Genomic DNA, 16885 nt, shown 5'->3' with positions numbered 1-16885 from the left:
ACACAGCATCAGGAGCCATTGGCTCCTGGCGGTGTCAATCATTCTTGTGGCCGGAGGCAGTATTATGCCTCCAGCCACAAAAGGGCTGTGCTCCGCATCGGCGCACGCCCCCTGCACTGCCGCGCCCCCCCCTTCCCCTTCTCTCTCTCTTGCGACCACAAGCACCACTTGCGGTCGCAAGAGAAAATCCAGCCCCCGGCTGATGCGTCACTCCCTGGGGGATTCCCAGGGAGCGCACGCATCAGGAACCTTAGTGTGCGTCGCTGGGACTTCCTGTACCGGAAATCCTGGCCTTGGCGCACGCTGAGCTTCCAGATGTGTGGGCTCCCTGGAAATCCCCCAGGGAGCGACTCATCAGCCGGGGGCAGAAGAGGAGAAGAAGCAGTGACAAGGGAGCGCTCGTTAGGTGAGTTGTGTGTTTATTTTTTTTAATCTGCTGTGCAAGAGGCCATCTATAAGGCAGTAACACAGGGGGGAGCCATCTATAAGGGGAGAATACAGGGGGGGAGCCTTCTATAAGGGGGGAATACAGGGGGAGCCATCTATAAGGGGGGAATAGGGGGGAGCCATCTATAAGGGGGGATGGGGGGGAGCCATCTATAAGGGGGGGATGGGGGGAGCCATCTATAAGGGGGGGATGGGGGGGAGCCATCTATAAGGGGGGGATGGGGGGGAGCCATCTATAAGGGGGGGATGGGGGGGAGCCATCTATAAGGGGGGGATGGGGGGAGCCATCTATAAGGGGGGAATACAGGGGGAGCCATCTATAAGTGGGGAATACAGGGGGGAGCCATCTATAAGGGGAGAATACAGGAGGGAGCCATCTCCAAGGGGAGAATACAGGGGGAGCCATCTATAAGGGGGAATACAGGGGAGTCACCTATAAGGGGGGAATACAGGGGGAGCCATCTATAGGGGGGAATACAGGGGGATCCATCTATAAGGGGGGAATACAGGGGGAGCCATCTATAAGGGTGAATACAGGGGGAGCCATCTATACAGGGGGATACAAGGGGAGCCATCTATAGGAGGAATATACAAGGGGGAGCCATCTATAAGGGGGAATACAGGGGGAGCCATCTATAAAGAGGGAATACAGGGGGGAGCCATGTATAGGGGGAATATACAGGGGGCGAGCCATCTATAAGGGGGGAATACAGGAGGAACCATCTATAAAGAGGGAATACAGGGGGGAGCCATGTATAGGGGGAATATACAGGGGGCGAGCCATCTATAAGGGGGGAATACAGGAGGAACCATCTATTGGGGGGGGGGAATACAAGGGGAGACATCTATAAGGGGGGGAGACATCTATAAGGGGAGAATACAGGGGGAGCCATCTATAAGGGGGAATACAGGGGAGTCACCTATAAGGGGGGAATACAGGGGGAGCCATCTATAGGGGGGAATACAGGGGGATCCATCTATAAGGGGGGAATACAGGGGGAGCCATCTATAAGGGTGAATACAGGGGGAGCCATCTATACAGGGGGATACAAGGGGAGCCATCTATAGGAGGAATATACAAGGGGGAGCCATCTATAAGGGGGAATACAGGGGGAGCCATCTATAAAGAGGGAATACAGGGGGGAGCCATGTATAGGGGGAATATACAGGGGGCGAGCCATCTATAAGGGGGGAATACAGGAGGAACCATCTATTAGGGGGGGGGAATACAAGGGGAGACATCTATAAGGGGGGGAGACATCTATAAGGGGGTAATACAGGGGGAGCCATTTATAAGGGGGTAATACCGGGGGGAGCCATCTATAAGGGGGTAATACAGGGGGAGCCCTCTATAAGGGGGGAATACAGGTGGGAGCCATCTATAAGGGGAGAATACAGGGGGGAGCCATCTATAAGGGGTTAATACAGGGGGAGCTATAAATAAGGGGGTTATACAGGGGGAGCCATCTATGGGGGGGAATACAGGGGAGAGCCATCTATAAGGGGTTAATACAGGGGGGAGCCATCTATAAGGGGGTAATACAGGGGGATCTATCTATAAGGGGGCAATACAGGGGGAGCTATCTATAAGGGGCCAATACAGATGTGCAGTCTGTATAGAGAGTGAGGAGCCTAATATGTCTGTCTGGCAGATTCTGTGGACTCGTGGCTCGGAGAACTTCTCATAACAGCCCAGGGCAAATGGAAAAGAAAATGAAAGGGAAGAACTCCCTTGTGAGTCACTTGATGCAACTGCACTGTAATGTATTTGGTGTACAGAACCTGTGTAGAGCTGGGTACCTCTATATGACTGGATGAGGTGATAGTGATCTGTGTACAGTGGATTAGTCAGTAGCAGCGGTGGTGGTGTAAGTTAGTATGTGGTGGTGTTAGTCAGTATGTGGTGGTAATATTTGTTGCTTGTAATCTGGTACTGTGTTTTATTGGATTTAGTATACAGGATTTAGTCAGTAACAATATGGTGGTGATGGTTGTGGTGTGGCGGTAATATTTGCTATTGGTAATACCATATATATACCAATAGCATGCGCTTGGTCGAGGAAGGGGGGGGGGCAAGTTGACAGTCTGCAGCCCTGAGGATATGCTGGGAGTTGTAGTACAGTGTAGACAGATGTATTGCTGGACCTTCAGGGCTGATGGTTGTCACCCACAGATTGCAGCCACCAGGAGACTCTGCACACAGTGATTTATTATAGTGTTGTCCTCTCAGAAACTACATCTCCCAGCATACCCTGAGAGCTTTATAAATGTAGGAGGTTCTGAGAGTTTTAGTTCGACTGAAAATGTTGTTCAAAAGGGATTTGTCACAGATACAGATGAATCCAGGAAAGAAGCAGGTCAGCATGTCGTGTCTCACTGGTTCTATGTTGGTGGGCCCCAAGGATCATTTCCTCTGGTTGGCCCCACTAACCCTAGTCCGACACTGGGCTTACAGGTCTGACGGAGAAGAGGAGAGCTGGTAAGTGCAGCTCCCCTAGGAGTCGTCTATCCAGATCTACTGGCCGCCCACACAATACAGATAATGACAGCTCTGATGCAGGGATAAGAGAGAGACCACCGGGATGATGCTGATTTACATGTCACATGGTCCTGGTGGTCTCTCTCCTGTCCCACACTAGAGTTGTTACCGAAGGTTGCCCTGCTTCACGCTCCCATCCCACCGCATAGCCCAGCCCCCACCTTTCTATGTTAGACAGCGGGTCCTGACATTACCATTTTCGCTAGGAATAGAAGACTTCAAGCACCTACTAATATCTACAACCCCTAACAACAAAAGTAAGTACACCCCTAAGTAAAAATGGCCAAGTTGTGGCCAATTAGCCATTTTCCCTCGCAGGTGTCATGTGACTCTCTAGTGTTACAAGGTCTCAGGTGTTAATGCAAAGCAGGTGTGCTAGATTTGGTGTTATCACTCTCACACTCTCTCATAACTTTCAATATGAGATACATTTTAGTGGCACAAAAAAATGGGGCCCTTATTGTTTGATTGGTATTCCTAGTATTTTCAGACATATTCTAAATTTGGTTAATTGATTGCAATACGGTAATAATTGTAGTTATATTTCAGTAGTCTACTAGTATATAGCACGCCGCTGACTGTAAAATATAGTTAAACCAGTTATTTCAGAATATAATTAAGCTTTTGTTCTACGATAAATACTGTTTTTATTGTCAATCCAGAATATTTGCCTGAAGTTGTTGAGACGTACTGCTTTGGAGCATATAGGATATGCCATGTGCAGTAATGTACAGTAAGGACACTGACAAAAGCTGAATATGCCTTTCTAGATGTATTCTGGGACTGTCATGATGCATCAGTATTTTAATTTTACACTGCAATTTTCGGGGTCAAAAGACAAAGAAATCCATTTCTAACTGAACAGTTTTTTTTCTGCTAAACGATGACCCTAGGCTTTCTCCTATCTCTCGCATTATAAAGGTCTGTAAATATTTCCTACAGAAAATATCAAAAACTGACGAAAATGCATTATTAAAAGACTTTAATATTAGCTATTATGCAAAGGTAGCATGTTATATGCCATGTGCTTATAGTCTAAAATATATAATCTGAGAAGCACGAAGGGACTCATAAATCCAGTGACTGATCTGTATAGGTGTACCTTATAAAATCAGCTATAAGAGTTTCTGTACATCAAGAGAATAACTGGAAGTAAAATGGGTAAGATAAAGGGTAATTCAGTCCAAAATAAAACAAAACAGCTGCAGGCAGAGGGGTGCGGGAACATAATAAAGAATCTATACTTACCTGTCCCTGTGTCCCCACAGTGCTGCATCACAAGGTCACTGACTGTGGCCAGCCTCCTGCAGCCTCATTTGTTGGTGAACTGTTGTATATCTTGTATACTTTATGGTATACCTTGTATACCATATACCTTGTACAGATGACAGAATGGCAGCTACTGAGAGGATATGAGCAGTAAAAAAATTGGTTCTGGATGAACACATTGACGTAGTTGAGGTCACTGAGACCTGGCTAGACTCCTCTTCCATGACAGGGCTATCAATATTAAGGGTTTTACACCGTTTTAAAGGGACAAGGTAGACACAAAGGAATAAAGATCCTTTTACACAGCCCAATATGGGACCGTGGAAGGACACGAGTGAGCGCCGATCAGCGAGGTCAGAAAGTCACTCTGGGAAAGTCACTGGTAGAGAAGGACATGGGTGTAGACTACAGAACAGCAGCAGGATATTGTCATGTATATGACAGGCATGGACTCTTGGGACAGATATAATATTACCGCTTTATAAAGCTTTGGTGCAGCCTCACCTGGAGCATGCTGTCCAGTTTTGGGCTCCCAATTCATAGAAAGGATGTTCTAGAGCTGGAGAGGGTACAAAGACGGGCAACTAATCTAATAAGGAGAATGAAGCATCTTAGTTATGAGGGAAGATTAAAAGAATTAAATGTGTTTAGTCTTGAAGAGACGTTTAGGGTGCGTTCATACGTACAGGATCTGCAGCAGATTTGATGGCGCAGATTCAGAAGAGGAATCAAATCTGGTCCATGAAATCTGCTGCGGATCTGCTGCAGATCTAAATCTGTGCCATCAAATCTGCTGCAGATCCTGTACGTGTGAACGCACCCTTAGGGTACGTGACACGTACCAGATCCGCAGGGGATTTCATCCAAATAATTGAACACAGCACCAAATCTGCACCATCAAATTTGCTGGGAATCTGCTGCAGATCTGCCGCGGATCCTGTACGTGTGAACGCACCCTTAAGGGGAGATATGGTTCATACAAAAAATATGGGGAAGAAATGCTCCCGGTAAAACCCCCTTAAAACACAAGGGGGCACTGCCTCTGCTTGGAGAATAAAAGGTTCAGTCTCCGGAGGCCACAAATCTTCACTATGAGAACAATCTACCCCAACATCTGGTCACAGCGAAAACAGAGGGCATCAAAACCGGCTTAGACAAGTTCTTAGACAAAAAAAAACATTAATGCATATGTAGAAATATAGAATGTATAATCATCCATCCCCCTTCCCTCCATCCATCCCCTATTTGCTTTAACTTGATGGTCTTTTTTCAACTGTACCAACTATGTAAAAGATATCCAATATACTATAAGCAGAAGCTCAAAAACATAATGTTTCCATAGTAAAAGAGGTGCACACTGGTACCTCCATTGATTTTACAGAACTCTTTTTAACACCGATTTCATTACAGATACAAGAAGACGCAAGAAACCTTAAGCCAAGCTGGGATGAAAGCTTCTGCTGCAATAACAAATGTGGGAAGTGCCATTGGCAAGAAATTAGGAGATATGAGGTACTTACATCAGTACAGCATCAGCATTTTATTACGGCAAAAAAGGCCATGTAAGTGGTTATGGTAAACCAACCACATTTAAAATAATGGGGAGGGGGTAAATGTAACTTTTACCAGTATTTTTTGCAGTGTTTTGTGCTTTTTATTTTTTGGGTCCATACTACTTAGGGCAGAAGTTGTATCAAAAGACCCACATACCCAACAGAGTTAAATTACCTGGGGATTCTTAAAACATAAGTGGTGCATTTTTTTGGTGCGAAAGTGGCGCATCACTTTTACACTGCTGGAAAGAGAGAAATTTTGGCGCAGGGAAACGTTTATAATGCATTAATGACAGCGTGCAACACTTTTGGGTACATCTAAATACACCAGCAGACTTTATTAGAGTTTCCATTTATTTTCTCCAATGTGCACATTTCTAACTACAAGCTACAATAGCAATCTATTACATCCCTTTAAAAATATTATTCCTATTGTAGCAGGTTTAAACAAGAGGCCTCATATTTTTTTGCTCATTCTATATATGTCATGCATTTTGTTACCGAAAAAAGGCCAATGGCTGCGCATTCATTTTGAAGTAAGTCATATTGAACCATTTAAAGGGGTTCTTCAGAAAAATCAACTGGTTTCAGAAAGTTATATAGATTTGTAATTTACTTTTATTTTAAAAATCTTAAGTCTTCCAGTACTTATCAGCTGCTTTATGTCCTGCAGGAAGTGGTGTATGCTTTCCAGTTTGACTCAGTGCTCTCTGCTGTCACCCTGTCCATGACAGGAACTGTGCAGAGCAGTAGTAAATTCCCATAGAAAACATTTCCTGCTCTGGACAGTTTCTGTCACAGACAGAGGTGGCAGTAGAGAGCACCGTGTCAGACTGGAAAGAATACACAACTTACTGCAGGACATACAGCACCTGATAAGTATTGGAAATTTTTAAATTGAAGTAAATTACAAATCTATATAACTTTCTGACACCAATTGATTTGAAAGAAAATCCTTTCTAATTGTGTAAAAAACAATGTCATCCTTTCTAAACGATGTTAAAAGATACCAATAAAATTATTGGAATATCAAGCAATTTACATAAAAAATGTAAAGTGACTGCAGAATGTAGAGTTCAGAATAAACTCCTCCATCAGCTCCCAGGGAACTTATGTGATTGCATAATTCAACTATTGTGAATATGAAGAATCAAGCAAGATTGAGCCTGAAGGCTTTATGCTCACTGCTTCCATTAAGTGTATTTCCTTTGTGTTGTGGCTCCTAACTTTTATAACACTCAATGCTTTTTATTCCTTTGCTGCAGATCGCACTCTATTAGGTAAGAAGTTACAAAAAAAAAGAAGTTAGATCTTAAAAAGTAGCACAAATTGATATTATTGTGGACCTGTCAATGTATTCCATGTAAATACTCTTTTCTTCCTGAAAGATTGCGTAGACATATAGAATCACGAATGTTAGAGATATGAATTAGTTATAGACCTCTAAGGGCCCTATTTCACGGGACGATTATCATTCAGATTATCGTTAAATCGTTCGAATCTAAACGATAATTGTTCGGTTGAATAGCAGTTAACGACTAACGACTGAACGAGAAATCGTTGATCGTTTTATAAGACCGGGACCTATTTTTATCGTTGCTCGTTTGCAAATCTTTCGCATTAAATAAGACGTCGCTCGGTCGTTCGCAGTAGTGACGAGCGCAATAGCAACGACAAAACGACCGCAAGAACGATCATAAGTAACAATTATTTTTCCATGTAAATGGGTAAACGATTTCAGGTCTTTCGCAATAGCTGTCATTTGGATCGTTTATCGTTAACGATTATGCCAACGATAATCGTCCCGTGGAATAGGGCCCTAACTGAGATGCCACCTCTTGTTTCTAACAATCTATTTACCCATTGTTTATGGGGCACATCACAAGCATACTTTTGGTTCAGGGGCAAAGCTAATGAGGCTTTAAAAAGTAGCAGTCCTGGAAATAGGCCCTAGCTTGGTTTTGCAGGGTATTTGGAGTAGGCTTAAAATATAAGCCCTACTCTAAAAATAAGCCATAGTTACAGTCAGCACCTCCGGCGCTGGGTGATGTCACTGACATGGAGAATAGGCTTACCGTAGCTCCCAACTGTCCTGGACAAGTGCCCTGCTACCTCCTGTCATGGCAGCGCAAAAACCGCTTACCAGCTACCACTCTAGTGCCACCTCCTGCATCCCAAGTCTGCAGATTCGGGCCAAACATTTGAATGGACGTGCTTGCCTCTAACTGGTATATTTTATGGGTAATAGTACATTTTTGCCCCCAAGACAACATTCAAAAAGAAAAAGCTACTCCATGAAATACAGGAAAAGATTCGAGCATAATGATGTGATATGGGATTCATGGAAGACCTATCCTGAAAATAAGCCCTAGCCCTTTTTACGGACAAAAAAATAATATAAGACACTGTTTTACTTTCGAGAAACACGGTAGTACCTGGGGGTTTCCCTTCCAGATTTGCATTAGGGCTCAGGAGCATCACTTACTCACAGTTCCTATCCCCAGTGGTTCATAATTTAAAATTTTTGCTTTCTCTTGTCACTATACACTCTTGAGCCATGGGGGAATTCGATAACAAGTATGAACCTACCTTTCCCTGTGCCTGCTGTGGTGGGACCAGCCCCGGGACCCCCGACGTAAGGCATTTTCCCCTGCGTCATGATGACTTCACAACTCAAGGGAAAATGCCTATCCCAGCTGATGGACTGGCCGCTCAACCAATCAGTGACTGGAGCAGCACCCTGTCCCAGTCACTAGCGGATGCCAGGCCGGAGTCCAGTGGGCGTCCTGAAGCTCGCCGTGGGCACAGGGTGAGGTAAGTTCTTACTTGTTATCAAATTCCCCCTTACCGGCTGCTCGACGCGGGCTTCTCCTTTAACTTAGGCTAATTATATTATTAACTTTTGCTAATTATATTATCACCTTACCAGGATACAATGCTCTTTTTTATGTAACAATTCAGTCAATATAATGTCACTGTGTGGTGGAGAGGTTTTGGTGCTGTGTGGCAGGAGAGCTGACCATACAATGTGAGCACTCCCAGGATTATCTGCTACTGAATGTGGATGAGCAGCAGCTGTACACATGCACAGTGAAGGGAGACACCTAGTTGCCATATGTATAGTATTGATTTTAACATAGAAAACAGAGTCACTGTCGTATATATATATATATATTATTTTTTTTGTGCAGAAATCAATAGTCCAGGCGATTTTAAGAAACTTTGTAATTGGGTTTATTAGCCAAATCTGCCATTATCTGCATGTAAAAAGCCTTTTCCCAGGTCCCCCCCTCCTTCCTCTTTTTCATCCACTCCAAAAAATCTGAAAATTGTGACTTGTTGCAGGAGTTTTACCCTGTCTGTTCTAGGGAGAGGGGAGGGGGGAGGAGGAAGGAGGGAGTTAGCCGGCAGCAGAAAGCAGATAACAGGGGATTACAGGCACGGAGCTGGGTGACAGCTGTAATCTGAGCTCAGACAGGTCACTGGTGATGGTCAGAAGAGATAACGGGTGAGGGATTTGTAGATTAACTCTTTGTTGTCCTGTTTTGGTCTTTTCTTTAGCTCTCTCCATAGGAGAACCATGAAGACAGGGGGGAGAGCTTCAAACTGCTTTTTCATGATAAAAATGCATTTTTCGGATAATAAACCCAATGACAAAGTTTCTTAAAATCGCCTGGACTATTGATTTCTGCAAAAAAAAATTTCACGACAGTGACACTTTAACAGCTTGGGATCACAACCCCAGTTGATTAAAAGGTAAATTAATTATAACAGTGCCTCTTTAACATGAAAAAATGTGCAAATGTACAAGGAGAATTAATACTTTTTCAAGGCACTGTAAATGTCCTTGAACATCTGCATGCTGCATGATTCAATGAAATGGCATAAAATGTGAAATTTATGAGTGCATTCTGTCTGTTTCTATCCCTATTGCCCTCACATGGCAGCTATTCAATCCGTCACTCTATAAGTATGCCAGCAATGAGGTAATTACATCATCTCTTCTTTATTTGCCATGTCTCCAGGATTATCGTATTAACATTTCAATTCCACTTGCGCTGTAGTTGAACCTAAAGAATGAAAAATATTCCTGTCTTCTGAAAATGTCTGTTCATTGATTTGGAAAGTGAGACACTAAAAGAAAACACAACCAGAATATAGTGGTGATTATGTAATTGCGTCTGTATATAGGAATATACAGCATCATTTAATATTGTGTTCTGTACCCTGCTGGTCAGTTGTGATGTGTTACAAGTAATTTGGCTCAGTCATACAGGTAAATCCTCAATACATGTCAGCAACTCACTGGCGCACAATCTTCTAAAAACAGCTCAGCTGAAAAAGACAATGTGACTCTATAAACAACCCTATGCAGACAATTACTATGCAACACCGCTTCAGCGATAGCAGAAATACATGGTAATAACACCATTCACCTCCACAGTTTTAGACAACATAATAGCGGTCTGGGGTAACATAAAAACAAGAATGCTGCTTTATATTTAGCAATGAAATAGACTAAGACCAAGTCCCCCTTTAAATGTCTGTGGCCGTTTTTACGGTCAGGAAACACTTATCAGGAAGCCTTTTAGCAGGCTATAGGGTTCTATAAGGGCATCCGTGCCAGAATTCCAGACAAAACATGTCCTGTCTTTTCCAGCATTGACACCCTTCAGAAAAAATCCTGAAGGGTATCCATGCCCAATAGAATGCTATAGGTTCCTGATTAGAAACATAGAAATCCAGGTAAATTTTACAGCCTTGTGAAGGGGGCCTAAAATGGTGTAACCACAAAGGATGTTTGCATCAATATTACTTTCTGCACATTCTTGTCTGGATATTACTGTTTAGTTGACTTTATGGCCTTATAGTGGGCATGCTTTGTGTTTTCTTGCAATTAGAAACATATGAAATCTGCACATCCAACCTGAACTAAGGAGTCATAACATTATGACAGTAAATAAATAGTTATATCATGATATTCCAATTATGTAATTTTATGCAAAGAATCAGTAATCTATTTTAGGGCGTCCTATCAATCTGTTAAAAGAAAATTGTCACGTTCGAGGGGTATTTGGGGTGTATTTTTTCATAATTATGCTGGTGTAAAAAAGAAAAAAAAACTGTACTTACCTTCCCTACTCCCCCACTGCCCCTGCTCTGTATAAGCCCTGTCCAGATGCCTGCTTATCCAATCACTAGCCAGAGCAGTGTCCTGATTCAACCAATGTTTGGCTGAGGGGACAATTCCTTGTGTTGGCACCAAAACCAGAAATACTGCAAGGCAGGATTTGGCTCCATCAGAGTGGTAGGGTGGGGGAGCACCAGCCCGAGAATAACTCATCAGCAACTACTCCCTAGAATACCCCTATAAACACGATGTCTGATCTGAAGCAATGTGGTAGGCAGTTCTACTCGGTGATTGGCAGCCTTCTCGGTCTAAACATGCACAGTTAGCTGTCAATCATTGAGTGGGACCACCCACTGTATTATAAACTCAGAATGTGCCTCACCACCCAGCATCATGGGAACATTGGAATGTATTAACCAACAGAGAGGCTTCATGATTCCCAATATAAAGGGGCTTGTAAACAATCCACACAAACATATGTGCACAAATAGTATTGTTAGCAATATTTTTCTAAATATTTTTGGTTGACATATTATTTTGTTCAATTTTATTTTTGCCCATACAGGAATTCTCCTACATTCAAGTCCTTTGAAGAACGCGTTGAGAGTACAGTGTCAACATTGAAGGTAAGAAATTAGCGTCATTGTTTTATGGTTAGAATCTAGAAAGGCCTTTTAAGGGGTTTCCCAGGGCAGAAAAACCAAACAAAGGTTACTTCATTCAAATTGCCTGCTGCACCCGCCCCAATATTCTAGTGGTCTCCATCATCTTTGCTTTCCTTCCCTGCTTGTATAGCATGCACATACGCCACACAATTGTTGAGGCCAGAGATTGGCTTCATTGGTGATGTTGGAGGCAGATGTGACATCATCACTACACAAACAAAGATTAGTGGGGACCACCAGAACATCATTGGGTAGGTGGCAGAGGATTAAGTAGATGAGTAACAGTTGTTACTTAATCTAGAACATTTATCACAGTGGGTTTTATTTTTTAAAGCGAATCTGTACTGCTGGGCTCCATTTTGTTTCCAGTGCCAGTATTCCAGTAAAAAAGTTATTTTATTCGGGCAGCGTGGTGTCAAAGAGGCGTGGCCTGAAGCATCCATGCCTTAGGCCTGCAGCGCATCTTTCTTCTTGATGAAGAAGAGAGAGGATGCTTTAGGCCCTGCCTGAATAAAACATATGTTTTACTAGAATGCCACCACCGGGAAGAAAACTGACCCTGGCACCTGCCATGGATTCGGTAAAGCTACATAACACTCTCCCTATTAAAAACTGAGCATCGATTACCTACTTGTTGACATTCTAGGTCTTAAATTTTTTTTATTGATTAGAGCCAGATACTGAAATATGTTATTTTCCAGATTTAAATTATTATTTTTTTTATTATATCATTTTCTGTACATTATTTTGGGGCAGCCATATTGCCTGCACTGTAAACAACATTTATTACAGCAAGTACAGAAACCCTTTTTGTAGGCATGCTCCGTGTCTTAAATGAGGCTCCACTGGCTCATTTTTGCATATTTCTATTTCCCAAGGAGCAATGCACCTAGGATTTTACTGCTCTGTGACTTGTGTAGAGGTCATTGTGCAGACAGGGAACAAGAAAGAGTGGTGACCATCACCTATCGCAAACGATCTGATCCCGTCCATCTTCTCTACACACTGAGGGTGGTATTACACGGAATGATTATCGTTCGAAAAATCGTTAAATCGTTCGGATTTGAACGATAATCATTTTGTGTAATAGCAGGCAACGATTAAACGACCAACGAGAGATCCGGACTTATTTTTATCGTTTGATCGTTCGCTCATCGTTCGCACATCGTTCGGTGGAATAAGAATTCACAGCTGAAACGTACCCAATAGCGACGACTAAACGACCGCAAGAATGATCATAAATAACGATCATTGTTTCGTGTACTTGGGCGAACGATTTCGGGTCGTTTGCCTTAGCGGTCGTTTAAGATCGTTTATCGTTAATCGTCGGAAAATTGCTTGGTGTAATAGTACCCTGACTGTCATGATTATGACAAGATTGCTGAAAACATTTCTTTGCAGAACAAGGAATTTTAGTCTATTTATCAGGCTTAGTGTCTTGGCTGAAATCTGCAAGGAATTAGTAAAATAAAAAAAATTTAAACAATATCACTTCTTAAAAATATGTTTAGCACAAAAACTTGATTATTGGTTTTAATGATGCAATCTTTATTCAAACAAGCTAGAACAATCTCATTCCCTTCTGTGGTGGAATCCTTAGGAATAGGGTAGGGTCTAAACTCCAGGTGGCAGAGATCCCTTTAAGTCTGTTACGTGAAGTAATATTTTAAGTTACTAGCACAGGATTGAAGATGCTTTCACATGGAAAGAGGACGATACATCTAGATTAGTGTTGACTGGAGAGGCCAAACTGTTCTGTTTCAGCAACGTTCTCCGAACCAGAACTCTTGGTATTTGACTTCCCGAGGCTGCAGAAGTTGGATTTAGCTCTAGAGAGTCCTGGAAAACATGGACTTCCTAGGGATGCATCCAACTTCTACAGCCGCGAGGAGTCAAATGCCCAGCATTCTGGTTCGGAGAACGTTGCTGAAACAGAACAGTTTGGCCTCTCCGCTCAACTCTAACTAGACTTTTCTTGTCTCTTAATTTAATTTTGCAGAATCTCAAAGAACACATGGAAATAAATTATGTAAACCCTATTAGCTCCAAAGGTACAGACTGTAAAATGCTTCATCTTCTGACAGATGGTGTATGGAAATGTGCATGAATTTAGCGTAAATGTAATACAAAAAGTAGTACCAAATGTGAAAGCAGTAACGATTTCCATGTTGCCTAGGAAACATTTTCCAGTGCTCCTACAGAATTAGGTTTAAACAATGATTCTTTGCACAATAAATTGTTACGTCTACCATGAAATGTAATGAAAAGATTCTATTTTGTCACCCGGCAGCACCAGCTATAGCATGCACCTTCAATGTTTGCATTTGTATATCACAATGACTTACCCGTGATTAGTCTTTGTATTCCTAAATTTAACTAGGCAGGGAGCTTGAGAAACAAGCGACATACATACATTTTTCTTGTTCAATGCGTTTATTATGTAAAAAGATCTTGCTGTCAAAAATACTAGAGCAACAAAGGACTCCATTAATGGTGTGTTTACACGGACAGTTTTATCTGACAGGTTTTTAAAGCCAAATCCAGGAGTGGCTTTATGACCTGTTCCCTGTCTATGGTTTGTACCTGGCTTTGGCTTTAAAAATCAGATAAATCTTTCTGTGTAAACACACCATCACTCCTTAAGGACCCATGATATACCCGTACATCATGGCGTCCCTAAGGGGTGCAGAGAGGGCTTACAACATAACCCCGCTCTGTACCATGTCACTTCTGGCTGCTTTCGACAGCCAAGGATTACGGCTATTGGCTGGCACAGCCCGATCAGCCACATTGGCTAAATAACCAAAACTGACAGTGGCATTTAAATGCAGTTAAAAAGGGATCCATGGTGATCTAGTGGCATATTGGCTTCCCACTATGCAATCATGAGAAGCTGATCTGTTATACTTAATGGGCGGGGCCTCAGTGACATAACAACACTGGTCCTGGCTTCAGCAGCCCCTAGTAATCGAGTGCTGATTACATAGATCAATGCAGTACTGCATTGATCCCTATGAGCAATCAGTGTATTCCTTATAGGATACCCATTTGGGGACTACAAATCAGTGTTAAAAAAAAACACAAAAAAAAAGGAAAAATCTTTTCATTAATAAAAAAAATTCCAACTCATAATAAAAATTCAAAGTACCTTACCTTGCTATGGCCGTCTGCGGAATCGGCCAAACTAATAAAATTAAAAGATAAAATCTAGCACGGTAAGTGGCGTAAGGACAAAAAAAGTGTTTTTAAAAGCAGTCAAATAAAAAATAAGTTATATAGTTGTCCTATTGTTGTAATCTTACTGACTTGAGGAAGATAGAAAACATGTTAGTTTTACCACAGGGCAAGCGGCATTGAGACAAACACCCCCCACCCCTATGAAAAGTGTGCAAATAGTTTTTTTTTGTTTTTTTTTTGGGGGGGGGGGGGGGGGGGTATAATATTTTATGGAAAGAGTCTGCCTGCAAAGTACAATTGGTGTTACAAAAATATGAGAGCTTATATGGGTCAGTAGATAAAAGAAAACAAGCGCTATGGACTTTTAAACACAAAGAGGAAAGAAATAACTTGCAAAAGTGAAAATTGGCTCAATTACTAAGGGGTTCAAGTACGAAAAGTTGAAAGAGTGCCAAGGATAGGATACTGCCCAGAGATCAGAAAAGCAGGGAGGGATTTGGGAACATTTTTACAACCTATATATATATCGGTTTATAAATGATTGTGGTCACCTCATCTTTAGATAATCCCACTATCTTTTACCAACACTATAGGCTAAAGTGGGAGCTACAAATCAAACTCAAGGAAGCTTTGAAGAGGTGCTGAGCTCTACCGCCCACGCTAGTGCCCAGAGTTCACTGGCTGGAAGCCTTCTGCCTGAAGCTGAGGAAGAGATACAGTGATGGAACCTACTGGAAAGTAATAGCTGCTCGGTCATAACCCATCGCCTCACGCAAAGTAACATGTCATGAAACGTTTATGTCAGACAGCAAGTGTTTCTGTTTTATTACAGTTAAGGTAATGGTGTTTGCTTTGTTATGAACCAAATGAATATGTCAAATCTCGGAGCTGCTATTTAAGTCTGAAACTTGTAAAATAACTCTAACAGTGATGTGATCGAGAAAATGCCCCCTTCCACATGACCCTTATTATTGGAGAGAATAGTCACACAGAAGGGTTCCTGATCTGAAACCTTTTTTAGTAAACAGAGTCCAGTATTAGATAATGGGAACCTGAGTAAATACATAACAAGTTATTGAGTTATTTTATCTATCACAAATATTTTTTTTCTGAATTTGATATCAATCTATCCCATCCCATGTATATCATCAATCTAAGCATTTGTTTATCTCATATCTATCTTTCTGTCAATGGAATACTGATCTATATGTTTGTATCCATCATTCTAGCTCTCATACCAATCTAAATACAGTATATACCTAGCTCTATCACATATCTAACAAATACTTATCTATCTTAAAGCAAATGTATCAGGTACATTCACTTTAACATGACCCATTGATTCTAACGGAGCCGTGTCATAAAGGGGCGGGGGATTCCTCCCACTGGGGGCGGCCTGGCCCGCCTCCAGTGCTTCAGCCCGACCCGGTACCCGTGGATAGAGCGGCACCGTACACGGGAACCAGGCCACGGTTCAAAAAATGGACCGTGGCATCGGCTTCCCTGCGATGATCTGTCCTTGGGTCATGTTAAAGCAATTGTACCTGATGCAGAACAGCAGTGGGAAAAATCTGCATTTTGTAGGTACATTTTATATGACCTCAGACTATGCAGAAAATTCACAGATCATACTGTAGCTGTGATAAGTCCAATAAGAAATTAAAAAAATAATTTTTCAGACCACTCCTGTACATCTGCTTATAATGAATGCCGTAATAGTTCCTAAGCTGTATCTATTGTTCAATATCACATCTCACCCTGACAAATATAAAATTATGTCAGACACTTGAAAAGGGGCAAATACTTGTCCACACATTTATTGGGGATGGTTTTATAAATGTCATTATCCAGAAAGCAATGTGATCTGTAGACATCCCCAATGACTCATGAAAGCTCTGGTGTTCATTTGGTGAGTCAGCACTCTAATTACCAGCAGAAACCAAGCCTCTTCATTAAAATATTGATTCCATTCATTCTAGCAGAAATCCCAATATAACAACATTATACAGACTAGCCAGTTCTGTGTTATGCAAGGTAAAACACATAGACCAACCCGAAACCAAAAAGATTTCTCATGAAATGAGTCATAATCTTTAATTTTTTT

The 16885-nt window shown here is 42.0% G+C and overlaps 1 protein-coding gene across 2 annotated transcripts in view; it reads left to right on the top strand.

The window, feature by feature from the left end:
- The window catches only part of TPD52L1 (TPD52 like 1), a 74290-nt gene extending 57829 nt beyond the window's left edge, over window positions 1-16461 (top strand). For both annotated transcript variants that reach the window (XM_069973664.1, XM_069973665.1), the window contains 3 exons: window positions 5666-5767; window positions 11505-11565; window positions 15375-16461. In XM_069973664.1, the coding sequence (XP_069829765.1) occupies window positions 5666-5767; window positions 11505-11565; window positions 15375-15503 (292 nt within the window). In that variant the 3' untranslated portion in view covers window positions 15504-16461. The remainder of the gene's footprint in view (window positions 1-5665; window positions 5768-11504; window positions 11566-15374) is intronic.
- Window positions 16462-16885: the final 424 nt, after the last annotated feature.

Source organism: Dendropsophus ebraccatus, chromosome 6 (assembly GCF_027789765.1).
Source record: "Dendropsophus ebraccatus isolate aDenEbr1 chromosome 6, aDenEbr1.pat, whole genome shotgun sequence".
Classification (NCBI taxonomy): Eukaryota; Metazoa; Chordata; class Amphibia; order Anura; family Hylidae; genus Dendropsophus; species Dendropsophus ebraccatus.
Note: the sequence above shows the minus strand (reverse complement) of the source record. Positions and strands in the feature narration are given on the sequence as shown.